Here is a 26,369-nt window from a genome sequence, read left to right as displayed (position 1 = left end):
TTAATTTACAACTGTGTGAAGTTGTTACTAAGCTGAAATTCATCATCCTTCAGTTGTGTCTGAAGAGGTTGATGGAATAATGATTTGACATTTTCTGTAAAGAGTTCATTTTTTGAAATGAAGCTCTTAGCTCTTTTTCTAATGTCTTCAGAAGAGAGAGAGAAAAAAGGTGTTTACCACTATCAGAAAAGAAGATGAAATACTCACTGGTCTATTTACTGTCATCGAAACGTGTTGACCACACCTGGGATGTGTTTCTGGGCATTCTCTGGCCTCTGCCTTCACAGCCATTCTCTTTACAAATTCCTTTCCTTTTCCCTTCGCCATGTGGGCCAATAAAGACCCCTAGAAGCATTAGGCCCTGATGAGGTAGAGCCCCTGTTCCTGGAGCCTTTGGGGTGCTGTGTTGTGACTTTTGCCATCCAGTGAACACTTACTGACCTATGGACATTTATGCCCCTCGGCTGCTGATGATTTTTTTGGTGGCTGGCCAGGAAGGGGATCCGAACCCTTGACCTTAGTGTTACCATCACCATGCTCTCCCAAGTGAGCTAACCAGTCAGCTGTCTTTGCTATTTCTTAACTACTGTTTATGGTGGGCATGGGGAATGGGGGGGGGGTCCATTTATTGGCCATGCCCTAACATTCTCTTTATGGAGGCATTAATAAAATAACTGAAATTTCTTAGCCCAGTTGGATAGACGGTGTGAAGTAGATAGTGTTGAAGCAATTCAGGACACTTTGTCATGAACCATTGGAGAATAATGAAGATTTACCAGACTGGTAAATAATTTGTAAGGAAAACGTGCAAATAAACCATGAATAATATGGCTTATGTATTTGATGTTGAAATAAAAGAAATTATTTCATTCCTATATTTCAACAACTCATCTTTCCTTGAGTATTGAAAACTGTACTTCTAGGAATATATATATATATATTCATATTTTTGTACATATATATTTGTATACATTCATATTTTTATACATTTTACACATACCTTTTTTTACATCATTGTAATACTTTCTTTACACTCAACTTATTATTGATTTAATAAAACCGGTTGTTTTTTGTCTTTATCACAAGGTCTCTATCTTTTATGTACTGTGCTTGGTTATCTGTATGACATCCCTAAAAATGAAGACTCCTGCCCAAGTCATCAGCCTGCTGAGTAAACTTAGTTTAGGCTGATCATTTTAGGAGTAAACAGTCTTATCAACACTATTCCAATTTCTTCCTTGGTGAACCAATGGTGACTTCTGGGTTGAGGGTTACAAGCTTGAAATCCAGGGGAAATGCTAGTCCTACTTATCTTGCCAGTCCATTTTGTACCTGTGAACTCAGGATCAGGTTCCTTAATTCAGAAGTACCCAGGTGTGTCACAAGGCATTGATAAGCCAGAGAGGCACATGCTTCTTGAACACATGCACAAAAGATTTCTCAAGAATATTTATGTTAGTAATTGTAGCTTTTCCAGTTTGGTCTTTATAGAGCTGTCATACAGAAAGTATTTGTGGCCGAGGATTTGGAAAAACACAGCATGTTGTTTAGAGTTATGTCTCATGTGACACACACACACACACACACACACACACACACACACGCACACACACACCAGCCTGACATACAGTATCGTTAAACACAGCATGTTGTTTAGAGTTATGTCTCATGTGACACACACACACACACACACACACACACACACACACACACACACACACCAGCCACAGCATGTTGTTTAGAGTTATGTCTCATGTGACACACACACACACACACATACACACACACACACACGCCAGCCACAGCATGTTGTTTAGAGTTATGTCTCATGTGACACACACACACACACACACACACACACACACACACACACACCAGCCACAGCATGTTGTTTAGAGTTATGTCTCATGTGACACACACACACACACACACCAGCCACAGCATGTTGTTTAGAGTTATGTCTCATGTGACACACACACACACACACACACACCAGCCACAGCATGTTGTTTAGAGTTATGTCTCATGTGACACACACACACACACACACACACACACACCAGCCACAGCATGTTGTTTAGAGTTATGTCTCATGTGACACACACACACACACACACACACAGCCTGACATACAGTATCATTACGAAAATTCTTTTTCATAGGCTCAGACTTGGAGATTTAGTCTTCATTGCTTCCTTTTCTTTTTTAAAAATTGTGGCTACAAAACCCATAAAATTTACCCCTTCACCATTTTTAAACATACAGTTCATTCATGTTAAGTATGTTCCCATTGCTGGGAAACAGAGCTCCAGAACTTTTTCACCTAAAACCCTATATACCCATTGAACAATGACTCCCCGTTTCCTCCTGCCTGAGTCCCTGGTAACCATCATTCTGCTTTCTGTCTCTAAGAATTCTGCTTTCTTCTGCAAACATGTTTGTTCCTGAGTCTTCTGCAATTTGGACGAATCATGTCTTTAAGGATGAGAGAACAAAATATAATTTTCACAGTGTTTTTTGTAAAATAGAGTAGCCAGTGTATAGGCACTAGTGTATATAGTTCTAACTAGCTTTTCTTTTGGTATCACAGCTTAAAATGTTAAAGTCATCCTGTGTGGTTAATAAGAAATTAGATGGCAAAAGCCAGATGGAGTCTTTTAAAACTAGAACTTTTTGCTGCCTGTATCAGCCAGAATTTCGTCTCAGCTGTCCAATTTCTAGGCAATCCTGCGAACTCTATTTCTTTTTAGGGCATGTCTAATTTTTGACAGGTGACAGAATCTTTGATTCAAAAACATGCTTATTGCCCTTCAGTATTTTAATTTGATTTGCTTCGAGCACTAATGTTATTGTTTATAAATTTAGACAAAATGCATTTACTGAGTGCACACTAATGGAAGATGCCGTCGCTCTGAATAACACTGACTCTCTGGATGGAGCCACCCTCAGTTTTCACATGTGTGCATTCCTTGCTGTATATAACCACCACAGATGAATGTTGTGGATGCTACTAAATCATAGAAGGAAGACTTAGAAAGATTTTCTGTCTTAAAGATAGCTCTTATTGCTTGGCTTTGTTTTTAAGAAACACCTCTATATTTGCAAATATGGCTTTTATGTCAGTGCTGGTATTAGGCCACTGTAGGCTGCCCACATTATTTAATTTAGTTTATAAATTGGGCAGGATTTTGTTTAAAGAGTGTATCTATACCCATGCTTTCTATCATATCTTACGTTTACTTTCAGTTTTCCTACCACTAACTTTGAACAGTGATGTTACCTACATAAAGGTGAAATGTCATTAAAATGTTGATTGCTGGGATGTTCTACTATAAGATAAGCCTTTATAACTAGGGTTTTAAACTGAGCCAAGAACTGAAAACCAGTATGAATTAACAATGGAATATGCTAAACCCCGAGCATCCTTCTTTTTTACCAGATTTTGAAACCATCGCACAAGAGCAATAAAGGTAACTAGTGAAACAGTTAAAATGGGATCTGAAGTTCCAGGTACTCGAAAAGCACTGAATCAGCAAATGTCAACACATCAGTGTATTCATATATTTAATTTATTCTTAAAAGCCAACTGAGAGATAAGGCAGAGGTTACAAATCGTAACTGAGTTACTATTTGTGATGTAGTGCTTTCACTGTGCACATCGAATCTTCCTGTAGGTGTTTCACTTCATATGTGACAGTCACATGACTAGTTTTATTGTGCATGGTGGTGCAATTTAACATGTTTCTGATGAGCAGAATGTCGTCCTCGATTTTCTTATTTTACTTCAAACATTTTTCCTGGGGTGGCCTTTAGTTAGTGGTACACGTTTATAGCTTTTTGAAGAAGTCAACTCATTGAGCAACAATTTCTTGAAATAAAAATATGTTCTCTAGTTGGCTTTAGAATCTCAACCCCAGCTTATAGTTGTTTCTGTTAAAGACTGTGCTATTGTGGTCTCTTCAATTATGGTTTTTAAATTATTCTTTCATCCATTCATCCGATCTTTGCGAGCACCTACTATGTATCATGCAGTTCTAGTGAACAAAACAGATGAAGATCCATGTCCTCATGGAGTGTGAATAAAACATGTATACAGAATGTTAGAAGGAGACGCGTTGTTTTGGATGTTACAGAGTGACAAGTGAAAGTGAAAAATAAAAAGAAATAGAGCAGAATAAGGGGTATGGGGCAAATTGCAGATTTTTGTAAGGTGGCCAGGGTCAGCCCTATTGAGAAGCCTACATTTGTGCAAAGATGAGAAAGAGGGGAGGGAATTATCCATTAATATTTCTGGGGAGAGGGTGTTCCAGGCTGTGCAAAGGCCCTGAGGTGGGTGTGTGTCTAATGTGGCTGGAGTGGAGTGAGCAAGAGGGAAAGCAGTTGGATTTGAGCACAGGTGGGTGACAGGTGCAGCAGATCACCTAGGGCTCCCTTTTTTTTTTTTAAAAACCCATTTTAAGGACTACTTTTACTCTGAGTGAATAGGGTTTTGAGTAGAGGAGTGACATATCTGATATAGTAGAAGGTGACTGTTTCTGATGGAGCTGACATGAGAAGCTGTTTGGAAATTGTTTACGTGGTAAGTTAGATGGCAATTATAAGTGACAGAGGTCAAATGTAGACAGAGAAATGTGATAAGTCAGATGGCAGTCATAAGTGACAGAGGTCAAATGTAGGTGGAGAAATTCATGGAAATTGTAATGAAAAAATTTTATCAAGTTACTCAAAAAAGGTGAACTTGAAAAGAATGTCATTAAAGGTAAGCTGTGTTATCCCAGTTCCCAAGTGCCATGAACGTGTGTGCACAAGTCAGAATCATTGCATGGACAATCACACATGCCAGACTCTCCAGGTCTGGGGTTGGAGGGTGTGGATGCTTCAAAGTGTCCAGGTGAGCCTCATTCACAGTCCCCTCGGAGTTACTGCCATACTCGAATTAGCACCTTAATTAAATCCTGGCCATTGATCGGCATTCCTTCCTATTGAGTTTGTAAGAACTTACACAATTTGTGGTGTAAACCAAGCAGAATCATCTTGCTTTTCAGAACTGTGGTTTACTAACAGCTAAGGAGCTTATTGTCTGTTTTTAAGAAATGTGTTTACTGATTGAGAATCTTTTGGTCCTTCTAGTAGACTGTCAGTGTTTTTGGATATGCTTTCGGTACCATACACTTATTTGTAAATTTATTTTTCCTAATTCTAAAATCTTTGTGCTCATATTTTGTCTTACTCTAGCACGTTGCTGGTTGTATGGGGCTGTCAGCCCTAATTTGTAGATTGTACAGACTCTGTTTCTCCCCCTCTTTTTCCTTTCATATGCATTATCTCATTCCCTGACTCCTCATCAAAAGAGAGTGGGATATAAGGGAAAGTATAAGTTTTATTTTACAGTGGTGGAAGTGTAGGGAGGTTTAAAAATAGAAAAGATGGAGTTTTCATAGCTAACAAAAGTTGGAAATAAAACTAAAAATGAAGCATAATGGTTAGCTGATTCATTGGGTACTTGCTCGATGGTGACATTGATGCTTGGCACTTTATTTGTATTTACCTCATTTAATTTTCACAACCACTCCTTTAGGGGGTAGTATTGTTCCATTGTTCAGATGGGAACACCAGTACCCTGGTGGACCATGTAACTTGCCTGGGCCATGGGCTGATAAGTGGCAAGCCAGTCTTCAAAGTCATGACCTGATGATTCTAGAATCCCTGTCTTGTCCCACTCTGTGCTACTCCCAAATGTAATCTCATACATTTTTATACCTAGCAGTGATAGCTGCATGCATTGATAGTGACCTGAAAGTTAGGTTTCCCTTCATCTTTCTTTATAATGAAAATACATTTTATAGTGCTTGACTTTTTCTACCCTTCCTCCCAACTTACCAGTCCTTTTAGTAAATCGTCAGTGTTTTTAGATATGCTTTTTTCCCCATATTTGTTATTGTAGTAAAATATACATAACATAAATTTACCATTTTAACCATTGATAAGTGTCACTTCAGTGGCATTAATTACATTCACAGTGTTGTTTAATCATCACCACCATCTATCTCCAGAAATTTTTTCATTTTCCCAAACAGAAACTCTGCACCCATTAAACACTAACTCTTCACTCCCCACTTCTCCCCAGCTCCTGGCAACCACGCTTCTACTTTCTGTGTCTATTGGATATGCTTTTGGTACTTTCGTTATGTACTTATTTGTAAGTTTCCTTTTCCTCCCTGTAGTCTGTGCTCTTATATTAATCTGAGCTTTCTGCTTTTTCAAGGGAAGATAAGTACTAAGTATTTTGTTAGGACTCTGCCATCTTTGCAAATACCCAAACCTTAAGCAGGAGCCCACTCCCACTCACTTCCATGTTTAACAGAATATTAAACTTGAAAAGTACATAGGAAAAGAATGAAAAATAAAAAGTCTTTGTTTGGGAGGTTTTCTGGAGGCCCCGGAGCCAAGAATTCTTAAAGGATCCTGAAGGCTGCATTTTCACACTTCAATTTGACTCGTGTATTTTTAATTTAAAAGCGTTTTGCATAAAAAATTTTTAAAAACCCTTTGCAGGATTGAGAAAATGTTCCCTTCCTTCCTACCAATGGATTGAAAAAAATGGTAAAATTGTTTTCTCTAGAAAGTGTCTCTAAAGAGTTGAATAATTTTTCTTTCGTTTGCTTTCCTTAGAGGTTGATTCTTGGGGGAAAGCTGTGTTCAAAAACAAGGTAGAAGAACTTTCCCACCCATGGAGAAACACGAGAACCACATATGTAATTTGGTGGCTTTGTTTTAATAAATCATCACTTTTCTGTTCAAACATTAAGCTAATTTCAACAAAATATCTACTTTCCATCTTCCTTTGGAACAGTAACTTTGGAGGCCAAGTGTATGATATCAGGTGTTTTTTTCAAAAAATTCAGGCTCAGTGGCCTGAATGCCATTCGTGGCTTAATTAGGCCACGGAGCCCGAGAGGAAGAGTGCCAGGCCACGCAGGCATCAGGAGCCAGGTGAGTGTGTTTCTCTGTGGCAGTGGTGTCCTGCTTTCCTTGAGTAGTTGTGACCTGCTTTATTCGTGCCCTGTTCATTCTCGGTGTGACTTTTCATTTCCTGCCTAACAGAAATTTAAATTACCAAAATGTCAAGCAAGATATTTTTACGTAGATAAATTTTAAAAATTTTTTATTCATCTGCTTCTAAAAGTGATCAAAACACAACACATTGCCTGAGGTCAGGTGCAGACAAACCCAACACTGGGAGTAGCTAAATTCTCCCATAAACATGCTCCTTTTTTTGCTTGCTTCGTAATAGGCTTGCAAGAAAGCAGGAGAAATCCTCCGCGCCTCCACACCCACACCCACGCCCCCCCCACACCCACACACACACCCACCCACACCCACACCCACGCCCCCCCACACCCACCCCCACACCCACACACCCACACGTCTCTCTTTGCAGAGTCTTGGAATCAAGGAAGGAGGGGAGTTCTGTGCTAATGACACCGTGGCTGCAACGTCGCTAAATTACAGTCAGGGAGCTGAAAGGGCCCATTCTCTTTGTGGCCTGGAGTCAGGGATGCTGAAATCCAATCCAAAGTGTGTTTAATGAGTGTCCTGAATGCTGGGACTTGGTGCCAAGGGGAACAAGGAGACAGTGTGTCCTCGCAGGCAGTGCAGCTACCCCAGAGCCACAGCGAGCAGGTCTGGTGGGCAGGCCTAAGCATTTAGCTCCCTTCTCCCAGAGCGAAAGGCCTGTTCTGGCTCCCCAGAGTTTGCGATTAAAGTTTGGGGTCCTGCTCGTGGTGATCAGACTATTTCCTGATGGGGGAACTATCCAGTCCGCTATTCACCTGTTGAGTTTTTATTCCTCTTCCTCTTCGTTGTCGTCATCACAGCTAATACGCGGTAGAGCTTGCTGAGTGCTTGATACTGTCCTAAGAGCTTGGTGTATACTAAGTCATTTAATCCCCACAGCAACCCTGTGAAGTGGTTATACTGTTTTGCCCATTTTACAGAAGAGGAAAGTAGGCCCAAAGAGTAGCCCCTCTCACGTGACTGTGACCTTGGGCACTCTGTTGTCCTCCAGCTTGTATGTCCCAGTGAGTGCAGCACAGGTGCAGGTGTGCAAGTGTACTGGTCCCCTCTGCCCTCAGGGCGAGGCCCTGGGACACGTGCATTTGCCTCTAGTGTCTTTATTTACCCCAGCATTACTGCTTATGTCCCACAGAGTGAAAAGGGGATGCCCTATTCTGTCTGCTTTTTTTCTCTTTTTTCTTTTTTTAATGTAATATTCTACTTTATTAACATACCATGGTGTCCAGCAGTTTTCCCAGAGGTGAGCATTTGGGCTTTTGATTATTTTTAAGTATTATAAATCAGTTATAAATGTTTTTCAAAATTAGAAATTAAAAAAATTATTTGCATTATCCTTGAAAGGCAGTATTACCAATTCAGATGGTGTGATGTTGAAGAATCAATGTGTTCTTGAATCTAGAAAATTTTATATTTAAGCAAAGCTATTTATTTTCTTTTTAAAGAAAATGTCATTTTAAAAAATATTTTTTTTTTTACATTCTAGCATGCGGAGCAGTTGGAAGGAAGAGGGAGAGGGGAAGGGGAAGGAAATGAGATGGAAGAAGGAGGAAGGAGGAGGAGTGGGATTGAGGCCTGTGGCAGCCCCACATCCCCACGTTCCCACAGGGGAGACGGGGGCCTTCCAGCGGTGGCTGGGTCATTACCGGGCTGGGTGCAAATGTCGGGGGGGTGTGACCAAGGCCCTTGGCCCCCACCCTCAGGACCGATTGCAAGTGTTGGGGCATTGCTGAGGCCCCCGTCCCTCCACCCTTTCTGGCTTGGTAGCCCAGGGGACTTCCCGTCCTTCTAGGTGTCATAGGTGTTCTTTGGTGAAATAAGCCCTTTACTAGTTAATATCAAACTTTGTCTCTGGTTGTGGGGACTTTGTTTTTTCTTTCAGTTCTGTGTTGGATTATTCTCTGTTCCCACCACTTAAACTCTGCACTGGAACTAATTTTTTGTCCTTTGCTTACTTCTAAAATGGGGAACTTCTTGTGGGGACCAGCACTTGAGCTCTGTGGCTGAGCTAAATTGTTGCTTTGCTGCTGATTCCCTAGGGAAGCCTTTTTCCACTCAGGTTTTAATGGTTGTCTTTATAGGTTCTTCTGGGTCTCATGAGATCTGGTGCACCTGGGTTGTGTAGAAACTCTGGTCTGAGCCTGAGTGTTTACATCAAACTGCACCCCCTGCAATTCTGCATTCCTGACCAGTCTCCTTTGAGTGGTCCTGCACTAATTGGGGGGCAGATCAGCTGTCCTTGCTGTGCCCCAGTGTTCTCCTGGTGGACCTGTCTCCACCACCGCCCATGCTGCAAACACTTCCCATGGGACGGGCCATGTTCTGGTCCCTTGCGATGACTCACTGGCCTCTGAGTGGCTCCTTTTTTCAGCTGTTGTGGCTCCTCACTTCTGTGTGAGTCCATGGGAACCCTGTTAGAGGTCTTGCTGTCCTTCTCCCCTGCCACTTCCAAGCAACTTCATCCAAAGGGCACAGCTGCAGCTTTTGCTGGCTCCTGCTCTGTGTGCTCAGCAGCTCCAGCCCAGATGCAGGCTGGGGCTCAAAACAGTCTGAGTGGTTTTTTCTTTCTCTTGTGGCCTCTCCCACCTTCATGCCAGGTCTCTTATCCTCTTCCCCTGAGCTCTAGTGGCCCCAGCTTGGCTGTCATTGCTTTTTTACAGTAGTAAATTGGTTGATTTGTGGGAGAGAGTGACTCTGGGGGCCGTCTATTCCACCATCTTGACCGGAAGACTGTCCTGGCTTCTAATGTGCTTTCAAGAGGTCCTGTGCCATTCTGATTGTTTTTATCAGCACCGCACTCTCCCGAGTGAGCCATGGGCCGGCCCCATTCTGATTGTTTTTATCCTTTGCTTTTCTCTCTCAAAACTTTTTGAAACTTCTTTTCATTCCTTAATTTTCGAAAATTTCCCAATAATTTGCCTTGAGATGAGCTTTTACTCATTCATTCTGTGATACACTCCCTTGCCCTTTTCAATCCGCAAAGTTAGGAAAATTTTCTCATCTTATTCTAAGATAATTTCTAGATGTTGGGCCTCTTGCACCAAAGCTTTAAATATCTTATATCTGCTTTTCTTTCCCATTTCTCTACCTTTGGGTCTAGTTTCCAGGGGAGTTCTCAACTTTAAACTCTTCCAGTGAAATTTTTGCTTCTTTTGGCTCTTTATTATCCAAATATTCCTTTTTGTAACCTGTGTTTTTTTTTTTTAAACTATATATAGCTATATGAGGATTCAAATTATAGTGTCTCTAAAAGATTTTTGCCACACCCTGCATCATTGGAAGTACCATTTCTGACCTTTTGGGGAGTTCTGCGTAATTTGGTTGCTTTCTATAGCTGACTCTCCTCTCCTCTGTAATTAGATTTCAGCTTTCTTCTCTGTCATCTTCCAGAATTTGGGGGAAATCTCTCACTTTCTGTCTCCTCTCATTTTCTCTGCTTTCTATGAGTTTATTCCTTTTTTTATTCTTTTACTGTCATTTTAGTGGGGTTTCTGGATACAGTGGCAATAAGCTGCGTGTGTTCAGTCTGCCAGATTTAGTCACAAGTCTGTCATTCTTTTCCTAGTTTATATTAAGCCCAATCTGGCAGTGGTCTTGTGCGAATCTCTCTAGGAAAAATATGCGTTGACAGACAGACAGGTGGATTCCTGTGGAATTCTCAAATTGTGTTCTTGAACTTCTGCTTTGTTGGCTATGAGCTGGGGGGCTAGGAAGGGCCAGGCTGAGGTGAGGGGACGTTCTGGGTGAACAGCTCAGATGCTGGGACTTTGTGACTTCTGAGCCTGGGTTCTGGCTTCTTCCACCTCACCAAGCTAAGCTGTGAGGGTCTCGGAGGAGAAAATTTGTAAACAGAACTTCAGTGTAGAGTAATGTTCACATCTAGAGCAACAACGGTAGAAACAGGAAAACCTTTTAGCTGAGAGAAAAATAAACTACCTCCCACAATTAGTATAAGTATACTATTTGTTCAGTGTATTTGATTATCGAGTTAGATAAATTTGGAAGGCCAGAATGTTTCTATTACTCCAAATCTGCCTATTGGGTTATTACTTCATTGTGATCTCTTTATTTGAAAGGGATCAACTACACTGTTTCTGCTCACATGTGGCTAAGGAATTGGGTGACAGGGTAGCCCTGAAAGTGGCTGTATTCGTTTCCCAGGGCTTCTCTGACAAAATACCACAAACTGGGTGGCTTGCAATGGAAATGTACTCTCTCACCGTTCTGGAGGCTAGAAGTCTGAAGTCCAGGTGTCAGCAGGGCCGTGCGCCCTCTGAGACTCTGCAGACTCCTTCCTTGATTCTGCTGCTGCTGCTGCTGGGGCTGATTGTCCGTGCTGCTTGGCTTGCAGTCTCAGCGGCATGAGGTGCTCTCCCTGTATGTCTGTGTCTTCACATCGTTGTCTTAGGAGGACACCAGTCATACTGGATCATGAACCACCCATGTGACTTAACTTCATTACATCTGCAAAGACCCTCATTGTGAATAAGGCCACACCCACAGGTGCTCAGGGTTAGGACTTCACTGTCTCTTTTTGAGAGATACAATTCAGTCCATAACAGTGGGTTTGGTATCTTTGCAGCTGAGTCTCAGGCTTGATATTAACTCCAGATGGAAATCAGAGTGAGAGGCCATAGAGACGGCCAGACCTGCCTACTGAGGACCAGTGTGTCATTTGGTAGCAACTCATCATGTATCTGGTACCTTGCTACGCAGAGCTGATCCTTGCTGCACCAGCAGCCCCTGGGAGCTTGTTAGACGCCCAGCTTCTCCAGCCTCACCCCCAGGCCTCTGGCATCAGTATCTGCAGCTTATCAACGTCTGCAGATGGTCACTGGGCATGCTCCGTTGGAGAAATGCTGCTCAGGAGCACATCCAGCCGAGTTCTGAGGCAGATTCAAGCACAGACCCAGCATGGACTCTCATCTCTGGGGACACGGTCCTGCAGCCTGCTGCTGTGTCAGCCAGGCTCTGCATCCCAGAACACTGCAGAGACATGCCCATGGAGCTGGGAAATGGGACCTCCTTCCAGTGCCAACCCATTCCCTTGTCATTCATTCTTTTTTTTTTTTTTTTGTCTTTTTCGTGACCGGCACTCAGCCAGTGAGTGCACCGGCCATTCCCATATAGGATCCGAACCCGCGGCGGGAGTGTCGCTGTGCTCCCAGCGCCGCACTCTCCGGAGTGCGCCATGGGCTCGGCCCCCCTTGTCATTCATTCTATAAATTCAAATTTCTCCTCTCCATCACAGTAGCCAGGACAATAATAGAGAACTATGTCATGTGTGCTTTGCTAGATGCTTTGTGGTCATAGTTTCATTTAATTCTCACATCAGTCCTAGAGGGGAGATAACACCTCCAGCCTTTCGTGACCCCACACGCTGTGGACTGAATTGTGTTCCCCCCCAATTCATCTGTTGAAGCCTTAAACCTGTGTGGGTGTATTTGGAGTGAGGAATTAATTAAGGTTAAATGAGGTCGTAAGGGTGGAGCCCTGACCCCATAGGATTAGTGTCCTTAGAAGAGACACCAGAGACCTCCCACTCACCCTCACTCTGCCATGTGAGGACACGGTGAGAAGGTGGCCACCTGCAAGCCAAGAAGGGAGCCTCCCCAGGAACCAAATCAGCCAGCACCTTGGCTATAGACTTCCAGTCCTCCAGAACTGTGAAAAAATAAATTTCTGTTTTTTTAAGCCACGTAGTGTGTGATGTTTTGTTGCAGCGGCCCCAGCTGGCTAAGACATCATATTTCCGTCTGCGTTCACCTGGCAAACTCCTACTCAGCCTTCACGACCCATTCAGACAGGCTGCTTTCAAACGTCCTTAGAGAGCGCTGCCCGCAGAGAGCGTAGCCCGCTGCTCTCTTCTCTTCTGCAACTTTTTGTTAGGACCTCTAACATGCCACTTACTGCGCATTCTAACTGAGATGGTTATTTGTCCGCATCACTGCCTCAGAGAGAGACGCTTGTCACCCTGACTTCCGTTCCCTCGGTACCTAGTGTGGTGTGGACCCGCGTCCGGCAATAGTCACCCCGTAAGTGTCCCCCAGCCTCCTCAAGCCATCGTAGTTACTAATACTTCTGCCTGCCTGGCCAGCAGCTGCCAAAGGGCTATAAGAGAATGTGTGACCTTGTAATGCCCTCAGATGAGATGGGTTGAGGGTTAGTGGGTTGTAGGACTTTGAACAATATTCTCGTAGGTATTAATGGTAGGAAAGAGGGGACAGGGCCTCTGACAGAAGCCTTTTCCTTCTGCTGGATGAGAGCATGCCCTGGTTGTCATGGCTACGCTAATCCCAAAACAGAAAAAACAAAATGCTTCCAGAAAAGGCCCAATGAAACCATGGTAGATACAAATTTTGTAAACCTGGTCAAACATTATAGATTTCGTCTATGAGATAATTTCCGAAGGCAGAACTTTAGCTTTGTTAAATAGGGGATTAATTTATTTAGACTCCGAGCAGGTAGGGAAAGGGAGAGAAAGAAAATATACCCCCAACCTACAGGAAGAATTGTGTCTTCATTCTTTTAGAGGAAAAAAATAAATACTCCCACATAAAACTTTATGCAGTAGAAATAACTTGAAGGCATAGATATGTTTTAAAGGCACATAGATATATTTTAAAACTACAGCAACTTTGATTTGCAATTTTAATAGCTTGATGCTGTATGTGAAGGTGCATACAATTTGGATTCAGGGCTCACTTGCCAGACATTCCCACAAGAATGTAAACCTCCTTCTAAATTTAATTTTATAGGATCCAGTGAAAAGCCAATTCAAAACGGAGTAAGCAGTAGAGACACAGTTTGGGGTCAGCCAACTCGTTTGTGCGCTAGATTAAAATTCACATGCTTTAGGAGCATAATTAAAAGTAGCCAATAGGAAAAAAGTGATAAAAATCTGATTACATGGTTTGACTAACTGCTGGTTTGTTCTCCAAAATAAAACATTATAATTACTGTTTGGCCTCTTGTAAGGAGTACACTTCTGGAATACACAATATGATATAACATCCTAGGATATTGTAACTACCAGTGTATGGGGTTGGCTAGATTCACATTCTCAGAGGTGATGAGAACCTTAGAGATCTGTCCCCCTGCCCCTAATACAAGTAGTTAGGGACATTTAAAAAAAATTTGTCATCAGATCTCTTACATGTTAAACTGTTACTAACAGGTTTTCAAATGATGCCTAAATAACTTGGTTTCCCGTTGCCATGTATGATAGTTTGAACATCCCTGAGAGAGAGAGAGAGAGAGAGAGAGTGTGTGTGTGTGTGTGTGTGTGTGTGTGTGTTTTGAGAAAATACTTTTGCAGATGAATTTTCCTCCAGGTCTCTTCTCTGTGCTCTACCAGCTTAATCTATTAATCTTAATGCTGCTGCTACCTTTTTTTCTCCCTCAAACTTTATTGACTTGTGTACAGGTTTTTTTTTTTATTGTTCTGTTTGTTTTTGTTTTAAGCAATAAAGGTCTAGTGGATTTGTAGCGTTTGAGTCCCATCATTGGCTTTCAGTGCAAAGCCTGCCCCAAATGCATAACTTGTGGTTACTTCCAAAGATGTTCATTTTATGCTTTCTTTTTTTTTTTTTGGCCAGACATATAAAAGAGTTCTTTGTGCTAAGGAATATTAGCAAATACTTAGTGTGTGCACATAGATATTCACTTATTCTCCCCATATGATAAGGTCTTACCTTCAATATTTTTCTAAGGTCTAATGTAAAGAGATGGATTCTTTATTTTCTTGTTAAAAGTAGAGTTAACAGGTGGCCCTGCGAGTCCCCCTCTCCAGATGTTTATAGATGTGAGCTCTGTTCCTCGGGTACTTTTCCCTCCTCTTCTGCATTTTGTTCCTGTAGTAAAATATGCATAACATAAAATGTACCGTTTGAGCCACTGTAAGGGTACAGTCCGTGGCAGTCCATCCGTGCATCCACACTGTTGTGCAGCCGTTGTGCAGCCGTCGCCAGTGTCCATCTCCAGAATTCTTTTCATTGTGCAAAACTGGCACTCTGTCCCCATTAGTCACTAACTGCCCACTCTCCCTCCCCCCAGCCCCTGGGAGCCACCATTCCACATTCTGTCTCTATGACATTCGACTACTCTCCGCACTTCATTTTAGTAGAACATATAGTATTTGTCCTTCTGTGACTGGCTGTTTCACTTAGCATAACACCCTCAAGGTTCATGATGCTCAGAATTTCCTTCCTTTTTCAGGCTGAATAGTGGTCCCTTGTATGTCTGTACCATGTTTTGTTCATCGAGCCATCTGTCGATGAACTCTTGGGTTGCTTCCAGCTTTTGGCTGTTGTGACGACTAGTGCTGCTGTGAACGTGGGTGGAGAAGTATCTCCAAGACCTGCTTTCAATTCTTTTGGATTTATACCTCGAGGTGTGGAACTGCTGGTGATGTGATGATTCTATTTGTAGTTTTTTGAGGAACTAAAAAACATTTTACATCCTGTGATGTGATTTGGAAGAGTTACTTTCAGAGTGAAGTTCTAAAACATGTTGGAGACAAGTACAGAGAAAATATGCTGCAGACCGATGGAGTAAATCTACTGTATGAAGAAAGGAAAAATTTTTCTTACAGAATGAGGAGGAAACTCTTTCTGAGCCTCCCTTTTCCGAGATGCTTTCTCTGAAGCAGAATTTAGCCTTGGGTGCATGGATACACCCAGACAGTTCTATGCCAATTCCTAAAAGAAAAGAAAATGGGGCCCCCAAATGTGTCATGGTATCATGATGTCTGGACGCAGTTTAGGCTGTAGCTTTCCAGGACACATTGGGATGTTAATGCTGAGTCCATGGAGCTCACTGTAATGTCATTTACCCATGAAATTGTCATGTAGTGGGTGCATTTAGGTCCTTACAAATACTTCCTAGTGATGCTATATACTGGGTTTCCTTATATCCCTGATTGTAGCCAATATTTGCAGGAGAATTCATATAATGAGTTAAAGGTATCTATTTTATAGATGAATTTTAGGAGTTAAAATTATATCATTCAAACCATGAGCAGATGTCTCCCTATTAAAAAAAATAACTTTAGTACAGTTTAGAAAAGTCATTTTATGTAAACATTTGTACAAAATAATAAGTTTTAAAGAAATATCTAAGAATTGAGATCAGACTTTTTTATTAGCTAGATTCCAAGCATCTATTTCAAACCTGTTGTTCTGTAGGAAGTTCATCAGTCATTTGCTGCCCTTGTCTCTGGGAGAACATGAGTGTTTGAAATGCCAAGGGAATGCTGCAGGTTCCAGGACTCAACCCAGCCCCGTGTCATTACCAAGATATGTTCAGGGCGTTCACAAAATCTCTGCTGACTCAGCACAGGACCCCGGTTAGACGTTAACTTTCCTCTCCTGTAAAGTGCTCAGTTTAACACCACGTCCATAAAGACATCCATTGTATATCAATTTTTTTCATTTGTTCAGATTTCCAGTGCTGAATTGTGAAGTCTCCTTTCCCAGGCTCTGTAAATCTAGATGAAGTTATCAAATTCCCTTAGTTCCAGGAATTCTCTGGGAAGCATGAGTGCCTGCCAGCTGGTTAGATCATTGGTGGCTTGTTTTTGTCACAAATAGGAAGTGTCAAGAATTGTGAGAAAGAAGGATTGTGAAACTGGAGTGAGGTCTTCCCTTAAAAAATGTTACAAATACAGGAAGTCTTCCACAACTGTTTATCCCCTGGCCCATGTTTGTAATGTTCTTACCAATGTCTGCGGATTTTACTAGAGTGAGAGGATCCAGAATAAGTAGCATAAGTTAACCATGTTGCTCTTTGGGGGCTGGTGAGTGAACCTGAACCTGGGACCAGGGACTGGTACAGAGCAGCTCCTTGTCCCCCTACTTCAGCCTCTCTGGGGAATGCCCACATGCACGAAGTATGTTGGAAACAGAGTGGATTGCTACACCAAAGTGGTGGAACATAAGACTGGTGACTAGGAATCTCTGCTGCTGTCTTAAGTCTCTTCCTCTGGATAAGTGTGTGTGGAGGTGCGGGGGGAGGTTGGCAGGGAAGCATGCGGGTTACACATAATCACGTCACTCCTGCCATCAGTGTAAGTGCAGTAACTCCACCAATGACCTTGGACAAGGCGTTCAAGGTCTAGTGCCTGGTGAGTTTGGGATTTTCCATGGAGAAATACGCACACCTTCAGGGAGCTGTGAGTATCTTCTAGATTCCAGCGAGGGCAAGAGTGGGAGCACAAGGTGGCATCTTGGTTTTTTTGATTTTTTTAAATGGTGCTTTGTGTCAAACACTCAGGCATATTTATTGGTTCTACAGGTCATGCTGGGATGGGCTAATGACATGCCCATCACCATGCTCCCCAGGCTTCAACTCTTACTGTCAGTCAGTCTCCTGGGTCACTAACTGATTCCCTAATGCTCTGCTCTTATCAGGGGGGAGGTGGAAGTATAAAACCAGTAAGTGTATGTATGAGTCCGTTTCCGTTGCTTACAACAAAATTCTTGGAACTGGGTAATTTATAAAGAAAATGAAATTTATTGCTTACAGTTTCAGAGACGGGAAGCCCAAAGTCCAGGGAACACATCTGTGAGGGTCTTGATGTTGGTGACAGTGACCCAGGGGTCTCACGTGGCAGAAAATGGCAAAGCAGAGAGAGCAAACTTCTCATGTGATCTTCTTTTGAAGCCCTCAGAACCACGCCCCTGACCACTATTATAATCCATTCACTAGGCACAGTCCTACAATCCAGTCACCTCTTCAAGGCTCCACCTTTCAATTACCATGATAGGATCTCTTACCTTCTCAACACTTTCACAGTGGGGACCAAGCCTCCAACATATTAAACTTTGGGAGGACACAGTTCAATCCATAATAGTGTAGATGGCAATGTCATTGAAACATTTTTCTTCCAGGGTTTGATCTATATGGTAGAGTTTGATCCATGCTACTACTGGTTCATTAGGCATCTACCAAATAGTGAAGAGAAATTGAGGCATGCGATTCTAAGCTCTGTAGGGCAGAAGTTGGGTTTTTACAGATAATATTCCCTTTCCCCATAGATTCAGTGTCTAGAAAATACCTGAGTAGTATTGATTTCAACAGACATTGATTGAGTACCAGGTGCTTTGTTAGACAATAGGAATATAAAGATAAATAGCCCCAAATCAATCGGGGACACAGACTCGTAGATGCTTAATTATATACGATACAGTGAATGGATAACTTTATCCATTGGTTCATTCAGTCATATCAGCAGAATTGGTCAGTTTTTAGGCATTGTGGATACAGGGATGAATATACCTTCAGTGTGGGTATGGTCTAGATGAGAATCCGAACAAAGTGCTGTAGAAACCTACAGAAGAAAGCAGTAAATGCTGTCATACTTTTGGAGGAGGAGAGAGACACAGGGACAGGGTGTCCTGCTTTTTGGAGGAGGAGAGAGACACAGAGACACAAAAAAGGCTTGGGGTCATGAGTCGAAAACTTATGTCGACACAAAACAGCACGCCAATATTTATAGTAGCTTTATTCATAATTGCTTTATTCTTAAAAGCTTGGAAGCAACCAACATGTCATTTAATAGGTAAATAGATAAACAATGAAATATTATTCAGCAATAAAAATGAAATATTTTTTGGCCTCGCTGGGGAATGCTCACATGCACGAAGTATGTTGGGAACAGTGGATTGCTCTACCAAAGTGGTACATTTATGGTACATCCAGACAATGAAATATTATTCAGCAATAAAAAGAAGTGAGCTATTAAGCCATAAAAATACACGGAGGAATCTTAAATGCATGTTACTAAATGAAAGAAGCCAGTCTGAAAAGGTTACATACTTTATGATTCCAGCTATGTGCCATTCTGGGAAAGGCAACACCATGGAGACAGTGGGCAGCGCGGCAGTTGCCAGGCAGTAGGAGGAGGGAGGGTTGACTAGGTGGAGCACGCTGTGGGTGTGGGAGGGAGAGATACATGGGAACTCTTCGTATTTTCCGCTTTATCTTTTGTAAACTTAAAAGCTGTCTAAAAAATAAAGTCTATTACTTTTAAAAGGGGGGTACCCAGGATTGGGGTGGGGAGAAAATGGCAGAGATTCACCTCTAAGTTTGGGGACAGCAGTAGCAGAGGTGTGAATGGGGCAGGTGTTCAGGGTGTCGAGGAGGTGGGCGGTGGCCAGCTGTAAAGGGCTCGGGAATCGAGAGGTTTCCTGTGGGGAGGAGCTGTGGGTTCATCCCTGCGTGTCTCAGAGGGCGTAAAGCCTGTTGTTTCTGTTCACAGCAAAGGGCTCCAGGAAAAGTGCTGCTAGATGCAGTTTGCAACCACCTCAACCTTGTGGAAGGTGACTATTTTGGCCTGGAGTTTCCTGATCACAAAAAGATCACGGTAGGTGATGGCACGATTAATGTTGCTATTTTACTGTCTGTCCATCTTGGGAGGGGGAATATTCAGTACCTTTCCTTGGCCATACAGAAATAAATAGAGGAAAAAAGCACCCAGACAGCCCTTGGTATTTTTTTTTTTAATAATAAAAGTAATTAATGCATATGATTAACAAGTTCAAAGAGGATATGCAGTGAAGGATGTCCTCCTCTCACCCTGTCCCCTACCTCTCCTCTAGGAACCGCCATTACCCTGTGAGTACACATACTCTGGTGTGTGTTTCCAGTGAAAGTCTGTGTGTACATAAGTGCAAACATGTTATCTTTGAAATATACAATGTGAGGAAACAATATCCAGTGTCCTATACTTTCCTTCCCCCACAAAAGAGAAATCTTTCCTTTATAGCATGGGTCTGTTTCCTTTTTTTCAGAGCTTTGTGCTCTTCCACTGGAGGGATATGTATCATTTACAACCTTCATTGTAAATGATGGAATACTTTGGTTGTTTTCATATTTCTGTTATTACAAATGATGCCACAGTGAACATACTAGTACATTTATGTTTACACTCATGGCCAAGTGTTTCAGTAGTTCAAATTCAAAGCCATGAAATTGCCCAATCAACAGGTCCAACCATTTTAAAGTTGTTAAATATGTCAGAGTATTATTTTAAAAAACTTTCACCATTTTGAACCCAAAACGAGGTCATAGCTTCCTAGTATTTCTATCTCTTTTGGTTGATGGCACTCTCTTAAGGCTGTATCCAAGTCTACCTTTTATTAGTCACCTTTTTAGTCTGTACATTCATTGGCTGTGTTTCTTTTTATTCTGTCATTCTGTATGCACTGAGTACCCGGAACGTCTACTACTCACTGCGCTGAGATCCAGTAATGAGTAAGATGCAGGGAGTTTATAACCCAGTGGGGAGTCAGGCTTGAGTCCGCGGCCAGTACAGGGTATGGGATGGGTGCTCCACTGGAGCAAGGGGGTGTTGGGGGGGAGGAAAAAACAAACAATATTTAAAAATTTTTTTGGTGGCTGGCCAGTACAGAGATCGAGCCCCAGACCTTGGTGTTAACAGCACCACGCTCTAACCAACTGAGCTAACCAGCCAGCCACAACAAACAACATCTATGTTCAGAAATCCTTCCCAGATACTGCAAAACTGAGTCCTGGGACACCAGTAGGAATTGACCTAATAGAAAGAACATTCCAGGGAAAGGGGGCACCCCGTGTACAAAGACCAGAAAGCATGTGGGCTGTTCAGGAACCTGCAAATAAGGCCAGCGTGGAGGGGTGGGAGGGGGAGGGCCATGGCGAAGGCAGAGGTAGAAGGTTGAAAGGTCGGCAGGGAGCCAGATGGGGAAGGGCTTTCTAGACATTGGCGTCCAGTAGAAATATAATATGAGCCACATACGTAATTTTAACTTTCTAGCAGTTATGTTTTTAAAAAAAGGTTTAAAAAAAAACAGGCAAAACTAACTTAAAAATATTTTTTGCTTAACTTTATCTGTCCAAAAACATTATCCTTTCAACACAAAATCAGTGCAAAACTGTGAGTAAGATATTTTCATGCTGAGTCTTAGAATCTGCTGCGTATTTGGCACGTCAGCCCCTCTCCATTCAGACTAGCCGAACTTCATTGCTCAGTTGTCACACGCGGCTGGGGCTGCTGTAATGGACGGCACAGCTCTGCACCGAGCCAGCGTGTTTGGGAGCTGCGATACGATCTGGTTTCTGGTTTAGGAAGACAGCTGTAGCCAGGTCGGACTAGGACAAGCTGGGATCAGGAAAGCCGTTAGGAGTTGGCAGTGATTCAGGCAGGAGGCCAGGCTGGCTGGAACTAGTGGGGAGTTGGGGGGCTAGAGGGAGGTGGGTGGCTTCAGGACATTTGGGGTGCTGTGGGGGGAAGTGGCTGAATGGACGGACTTGTGAGGGAGAGCGGGCGCAGAATGGCTTGGTTTCCCAGCTTTGCCACCTGGGTGGACACTACTGCCCATCCCTGGAGGAGACAAGCCTCAGGGGGGAAGATCATGAGTCCATTCCAGACACAAGGAGTTGGGGCATCAGCGGGCATTCCAGGGGAGATGTCCGGTGGGCAGTTCCAGGTGTGTTGCCTGGAGCACAGGAAAGTGACCTGAGAGGAAATTCAAAGTCAAGAGTCATACGATTAATTTGAATATCAGTTGAAGCTCTGAAACTGGATGAGAGCGTGGAGTGTGAAGGGAAGGGGCCCAGGCGGGGCATGGCACTGGAGGAAGCCTAAGAGAAGGTAAGAGAATATTCCAAGGAAGGAGCAGGCGGGAGGGGACTCGCTAGCTCCTCCCCCAGACCTTGCTCACAGCAGTGGCGATTAAGCCAATCCATCATGCACCTAACAATTATGTCCTTAGACTAACATGGATGCCATGTACTTAGTAATGATGTCATGCACCTAACACTGATGTCATGCACCTAACAATGATGTCATGTGCCTAACATTGATGTCATTCACCTAACATTGATGCCATGTACCTAATAATGATGTCATGCACCTAACAATGATATCATGTGCCTAACATTGATGCCATGCGCCTAACACTGATGTCGTGCGCCTAACGATGAGGGCAAATTGTGTTTTCCTGACTAATTCCCACTTCCAAACACACTGTCATTTTCTAGTCCCTACGTTAAATCTTAGCCTCCCTGATTCCTGGTCCCTTTTTCTGTTGTCTACCTTATGGCCACACACCTGTCAAATCTAGCTCCATATTAATTGATTCTTTTAAGGATTATTTTGTGCATACATTGTGTTGTCAGGCATCACACTTCACACTGTGGACAAAGGTGAAATAAAGTGACAGCAAGAAGCAGCTACGGCTCCCATTCATTAGGAGTGTACAGCTTAGTGAGAGAGTCAAGGGAACACATAATTAAAGCACAGCAAGTTTTATGGAACATTGTTTCATAGGGCTTATTTTCCGTTAAAATAATGATTCTCAAAACACCCGAAGATATATGTTATCTCATTATTTCTAACAACCCCGCCAAGTGCCTGCCTGAATCACTGCAAGCTTTAAGGGCTTCCCTCATTCCAGTCTTGTCCTGTTCCAGTTCTGCTGAGGCCGCCTTTCTACACCAGAAGTCAGTAGCAGTGTTTGCACTCAGGGAATGAGGGCACTGAGATCCTGGGGATTGCTCCATGTCTGGCTCTGCCAGTTAGCTGGCTACCAGCAGAGTGGGGATTCTAACCATGTTCCTCTGACTCCAAGTTCAGTGCCTTTTCTGTTAACCATGGTGTTGCTCTTTTGCTAGGATCTATAAACCTATGAATCTTCCTAGGTACCTGCTGGGCTCACTTGCAAGTTTTTATCAGACTTGATATTTATGATTTCGTTCCTTCCTTACAATTTTGTTTAGGAATGTGTTCAACTGCAAAACAAACTGATGATAACTTAAGGAAGTAGGTGTTTATTTGTCACTCATTATACAAATAAAAACCACTGCATGAAAACTTACTATGTGCTGAATGTCTTAGTACCTGTGGATACAGTGGGGAACGTGGCCTACATACTAGAGCAGGGATCAGCAGACTTTGTAAAAGAACAGATACCTGCTGTACCTGCTCCAACTATTTAAGTCCATCCTTATTGTACAAAAGCAGCCATAGACAGTAGGTAAATGGACATGTGTTTGTTCCAATAAAATTTTATTTATAAATCAGGAAGCCATAGCTTGCCAACAGCTGCTCTAGAGAGTACCAGGCACGATGCTAGGTTTACCTACAGCATTTAATTCATTCCTACTGAGGTCCATTATATCCCCTTCTTCCACTGAGGAAAGTAAGCCTTAAAGAGTTTATTTTCACAAAGGCACATCGCTAGAGAGCTGGGATTCAAGTTCAGATCTGTCTAGATACGAGCCTGTGCTCTCGGTCACCCTTCTGTTCTGACCACATCTCTGTATTTTACTGTCAATTATAAAATCTCAACCTGAGAGTTAATTTCATATAATTCTAAAAACGAGTTCTTTTGACAAAATTGATCTGTGATATTAGAGGGAACAGTATGACTTGAGGGCTACAAGGAGACCTGCTGGGGTCGTGGCCATGTTCTGTTTCTTGATTTGTGTGCAGTTCTGCGGGCGCAATCAGTTTGTAAAAATTCAGTGAGCTCTACACTTACAACATGTGCCATATAGATTCAGATATATAACTTCAATAAAAGTTTACCCCAGAATGCCATGAAGTAAAAGCACACAATAGCAGAAATGATGACCAAAAACTTCTCAGAGGCTGGCTGATGGGATCTTTTTTGGAAGTGCCAAGGACCAGCCTTGATTAGATTAACTGAGGAAGAGAAACTCACCTGTGAGGGTAATAAACTCTAGGCGGATTTTCATCTCTGTCCCCAGATGAAGTTACTTGAAAATGTAACTTTGCGTTCCCTTCCCCGATTCTGTGGCTGTGCTGCCTTTCCAGACGGGCAGTGTGTGTCACGGTCACTGCCACCCTCTCTGCAGTCAGACTGACAGCTCTCAAATTGCTGCTTTGCCTTGTGGCAGCAGGGTGGCTGGGCACGTTGCTTCACCTTCCTAAGCCTCACTTTGCTCATGAGTAACACGGGGGTGACAGTCCTCTCCTCATGGGGATTTTGAAGGGATAAAATGTGATCATATCTAGTAGCAGGTAGCCTAGTGTCTGGGACTGTTCACATGTTCACAAGCCATTAGTTACAGAAACTATTACAGTCATCATCTTCATTGCTATCATTATTATTTTTTTATTGTGATCAAAAGCAGATATTATAAAATTTACCATCTTAACCATTTTTAAGTATACTGTTATGTAGAGTTACCTATATGCACATTGTTGTACATTAGATCTCCAGAACTTTCTCATCTTGTGAAACAATCTCTGTACCCATCAAACATCAACTCCCCCTTTCCCCTCATTCCAGCCTCTGGCAATGGCTATTCTATTTATTACGAGTTTACTTAGGAACCTCATATAAGTAGAATCATGCAGTATTTGTCTTTTTATGGCTGGCTTATTTCACTTGGCATAAGTTCATCCATGTTGTAGCATGTGACAGGATTTCCCTGTTTTTTAATGCTGAATAATATTTCTAGTGTGTGTGTGTGTGTGTATGCCACGTCTTGTGTACCTATTCATCTGTTGATGGACACTTGGGTTGCTTCCACCTCTTGGCTATTGTGAATAATGCTGCAATGAACATGGGTGTGCCATCACTATTATTTTTTAATGCCACCATTGTGACTATTACCTCGGCCAGGCTTCATTTGGGAGGCTGCTCACACATCTGCCAAACCAAGAGAAAGAATGGTTGTCTCATAATGCCCAGTCATGGGGCTGTCACAAGTGGTTTTGCCCATTTTCCTGTGTGTGATACATGGGAAACTAATAGTCCCCCAGAGTATGTGGCATGCCAGGTTGTGGATCTTTGTTCCTAGGTATAAGTTGTTGAATTCAGGCAACTCAGATTCCTGCTCAGGCTTCTATCCATCTTCTTGTTTCTATCATGTAAATGTTCAAGTCTGGGTAGTATCCATAGTAAGGATTTGACAAAGTTTAAAGGGAAAACGAGTGTTTTCCACAGTCTAAGATATATTGCTGAAGGTTGTAAATAAGCTAGTGGTAATTATTAAATAATCAATTATGCTCTACCCTTAATTAGACTTGTCCCATGGCTTGTCAATTAATAGAGTAGATTGCTGTGTTTACCTGCAAGGTTGGCCTGCTGTTTTCCTTGGGTCCAGGCGGCTGTCCCTAAAGGATGGCTCCAAAGAGTACAGAAGTGTTTCAATCAGCTTTTTTTTTTAATAGATTGGGCCTTCTGTGGCAGAAACGCTATTGATCCTAGGAATCAAGATGCTATACTTAATATGCCAGCTAATTGGTACCTAGAGTCTGAAGGATGGTAAAAGGGCAGAAAGCCATTAGGTTGCTGTGAAGGTGAGCTAAGAGAACTAACCAGGGGATTCTTTCTCAACTGTGACTTAGCAGGATTCTTGCTCAAACTGGACACAGGAGCCCGAGGTTAGGCATGGTAGAGAAGAGGGCTCAGAGGAGCCTAACTATAGTTTGGTCAAGGGAAGAGTCTTCTTACAGTCAGTTTTGCATTTCCAGACAGTAGCAGCCATAGATAATATGCAAATGAATGAACTTGGGTGTGTTGCAATAAAACCTTATTTATGGACAGGGAAATTGAGATTTCATGTAGTTTTTACATGTCATAACACATAGTTCTTCTTTTGATCTTTTCAATCACTTAAAAACGTGAAAGCCAATCTTTGCTGGAGCAGTGTGGAAACAGGCAATAGGCCAGAGTTGGCCCGTGTGCCTTAGCCTGCCAGTCTGTGCTTTATAATATTCTTCTGAGGTAGGTATTTTATAATCTACATTTTTACACTGAGCAAATGAGCAGATTCAGAGAGGTGACTTGCTGAATGTTTAACAGTAAATCGTCTAACTAGGACTCACAGGTGCCTGCCTTGGCCACAGCAGGTTCTCTGTCCGCTGCACTCCCCTTGGCTCTCCCAGCTCCTGAGAGCCAAATGACCTTAACAGGTCTGATAAGTAAGATGTCTCACTGACTAGTGAGGGTGGTGGGAAGACCTCTGCTTGGTGGCCTGTAAATCTCTGTTTCAATATCACTTTGTCATTTAGCAGCTGGATGGATTCTGAACTTCCTTGATTTTACACTTTATCTGAAAAACAAGTCATAAATGACTACTTTACAAGGTTTTCATGAGGGTGAATTCAGATACTTTATAGTAATGAGCGCACAGCAGATCTCATGGCACATAGTAGGCACTCAGATTCTGTTGTACATTATTCCTTCCGTATTTGGTGGGGATTGGTTCTAGAACTCCCCTCAGATACATCTGCAGATGCTCAAATCCCTTATATGAAATGTTGCAGTATTTGCATATAA

General features: G+C 42.5%; 1 protein-coding gene across 5 annotated transcripts in view; it reads left to right on the top strand.

Annotated features, from left to right (window-relative positions):
- FARP1 (FERM, ARH/RhoGEF and pleckstrin domain protein 1) overlaps positions 1 to 26,369 on the top strand; it is a 281,479-nt gene that overhangs the window by 150,820 nt on the left and 104,290 nt on the right. For all 5 annotated transcript variants that reach the window (XM_063102933.1, XM_063102932.1, XM_063102931.1 and 2 more), the window contains exon 3: positions 19,334 to 19,438. In XM_063102933.1, the coding sequence (XP_062959003.1) occupies positions 19,334 to 19,438 (105 nt within the window). The remainder of the gene's footprint in view (positions 1 to 19,333; positions 19,439 to 26,369) is intronic.

This window comes from Cynocephalus volans, chromosome 7 (assembly GCF_027409185.1).
Source record: "Cynocephalus volans isolate mCynVol1 chromosome 7, mCynVol1.pri, whole genome shotgun sequence".
NCBI classification, from domain to species: Eukaryota; Metazoa; Chordata; class Mammalia; order Dermoptera; family Cynocephalidae; genus Cynocephalus; species Cynocephalus volans.
Note: the sequence above shows the minus strand (reverse complement) of the source record. Positions and strands in the feature narration are given on the sequence as shown.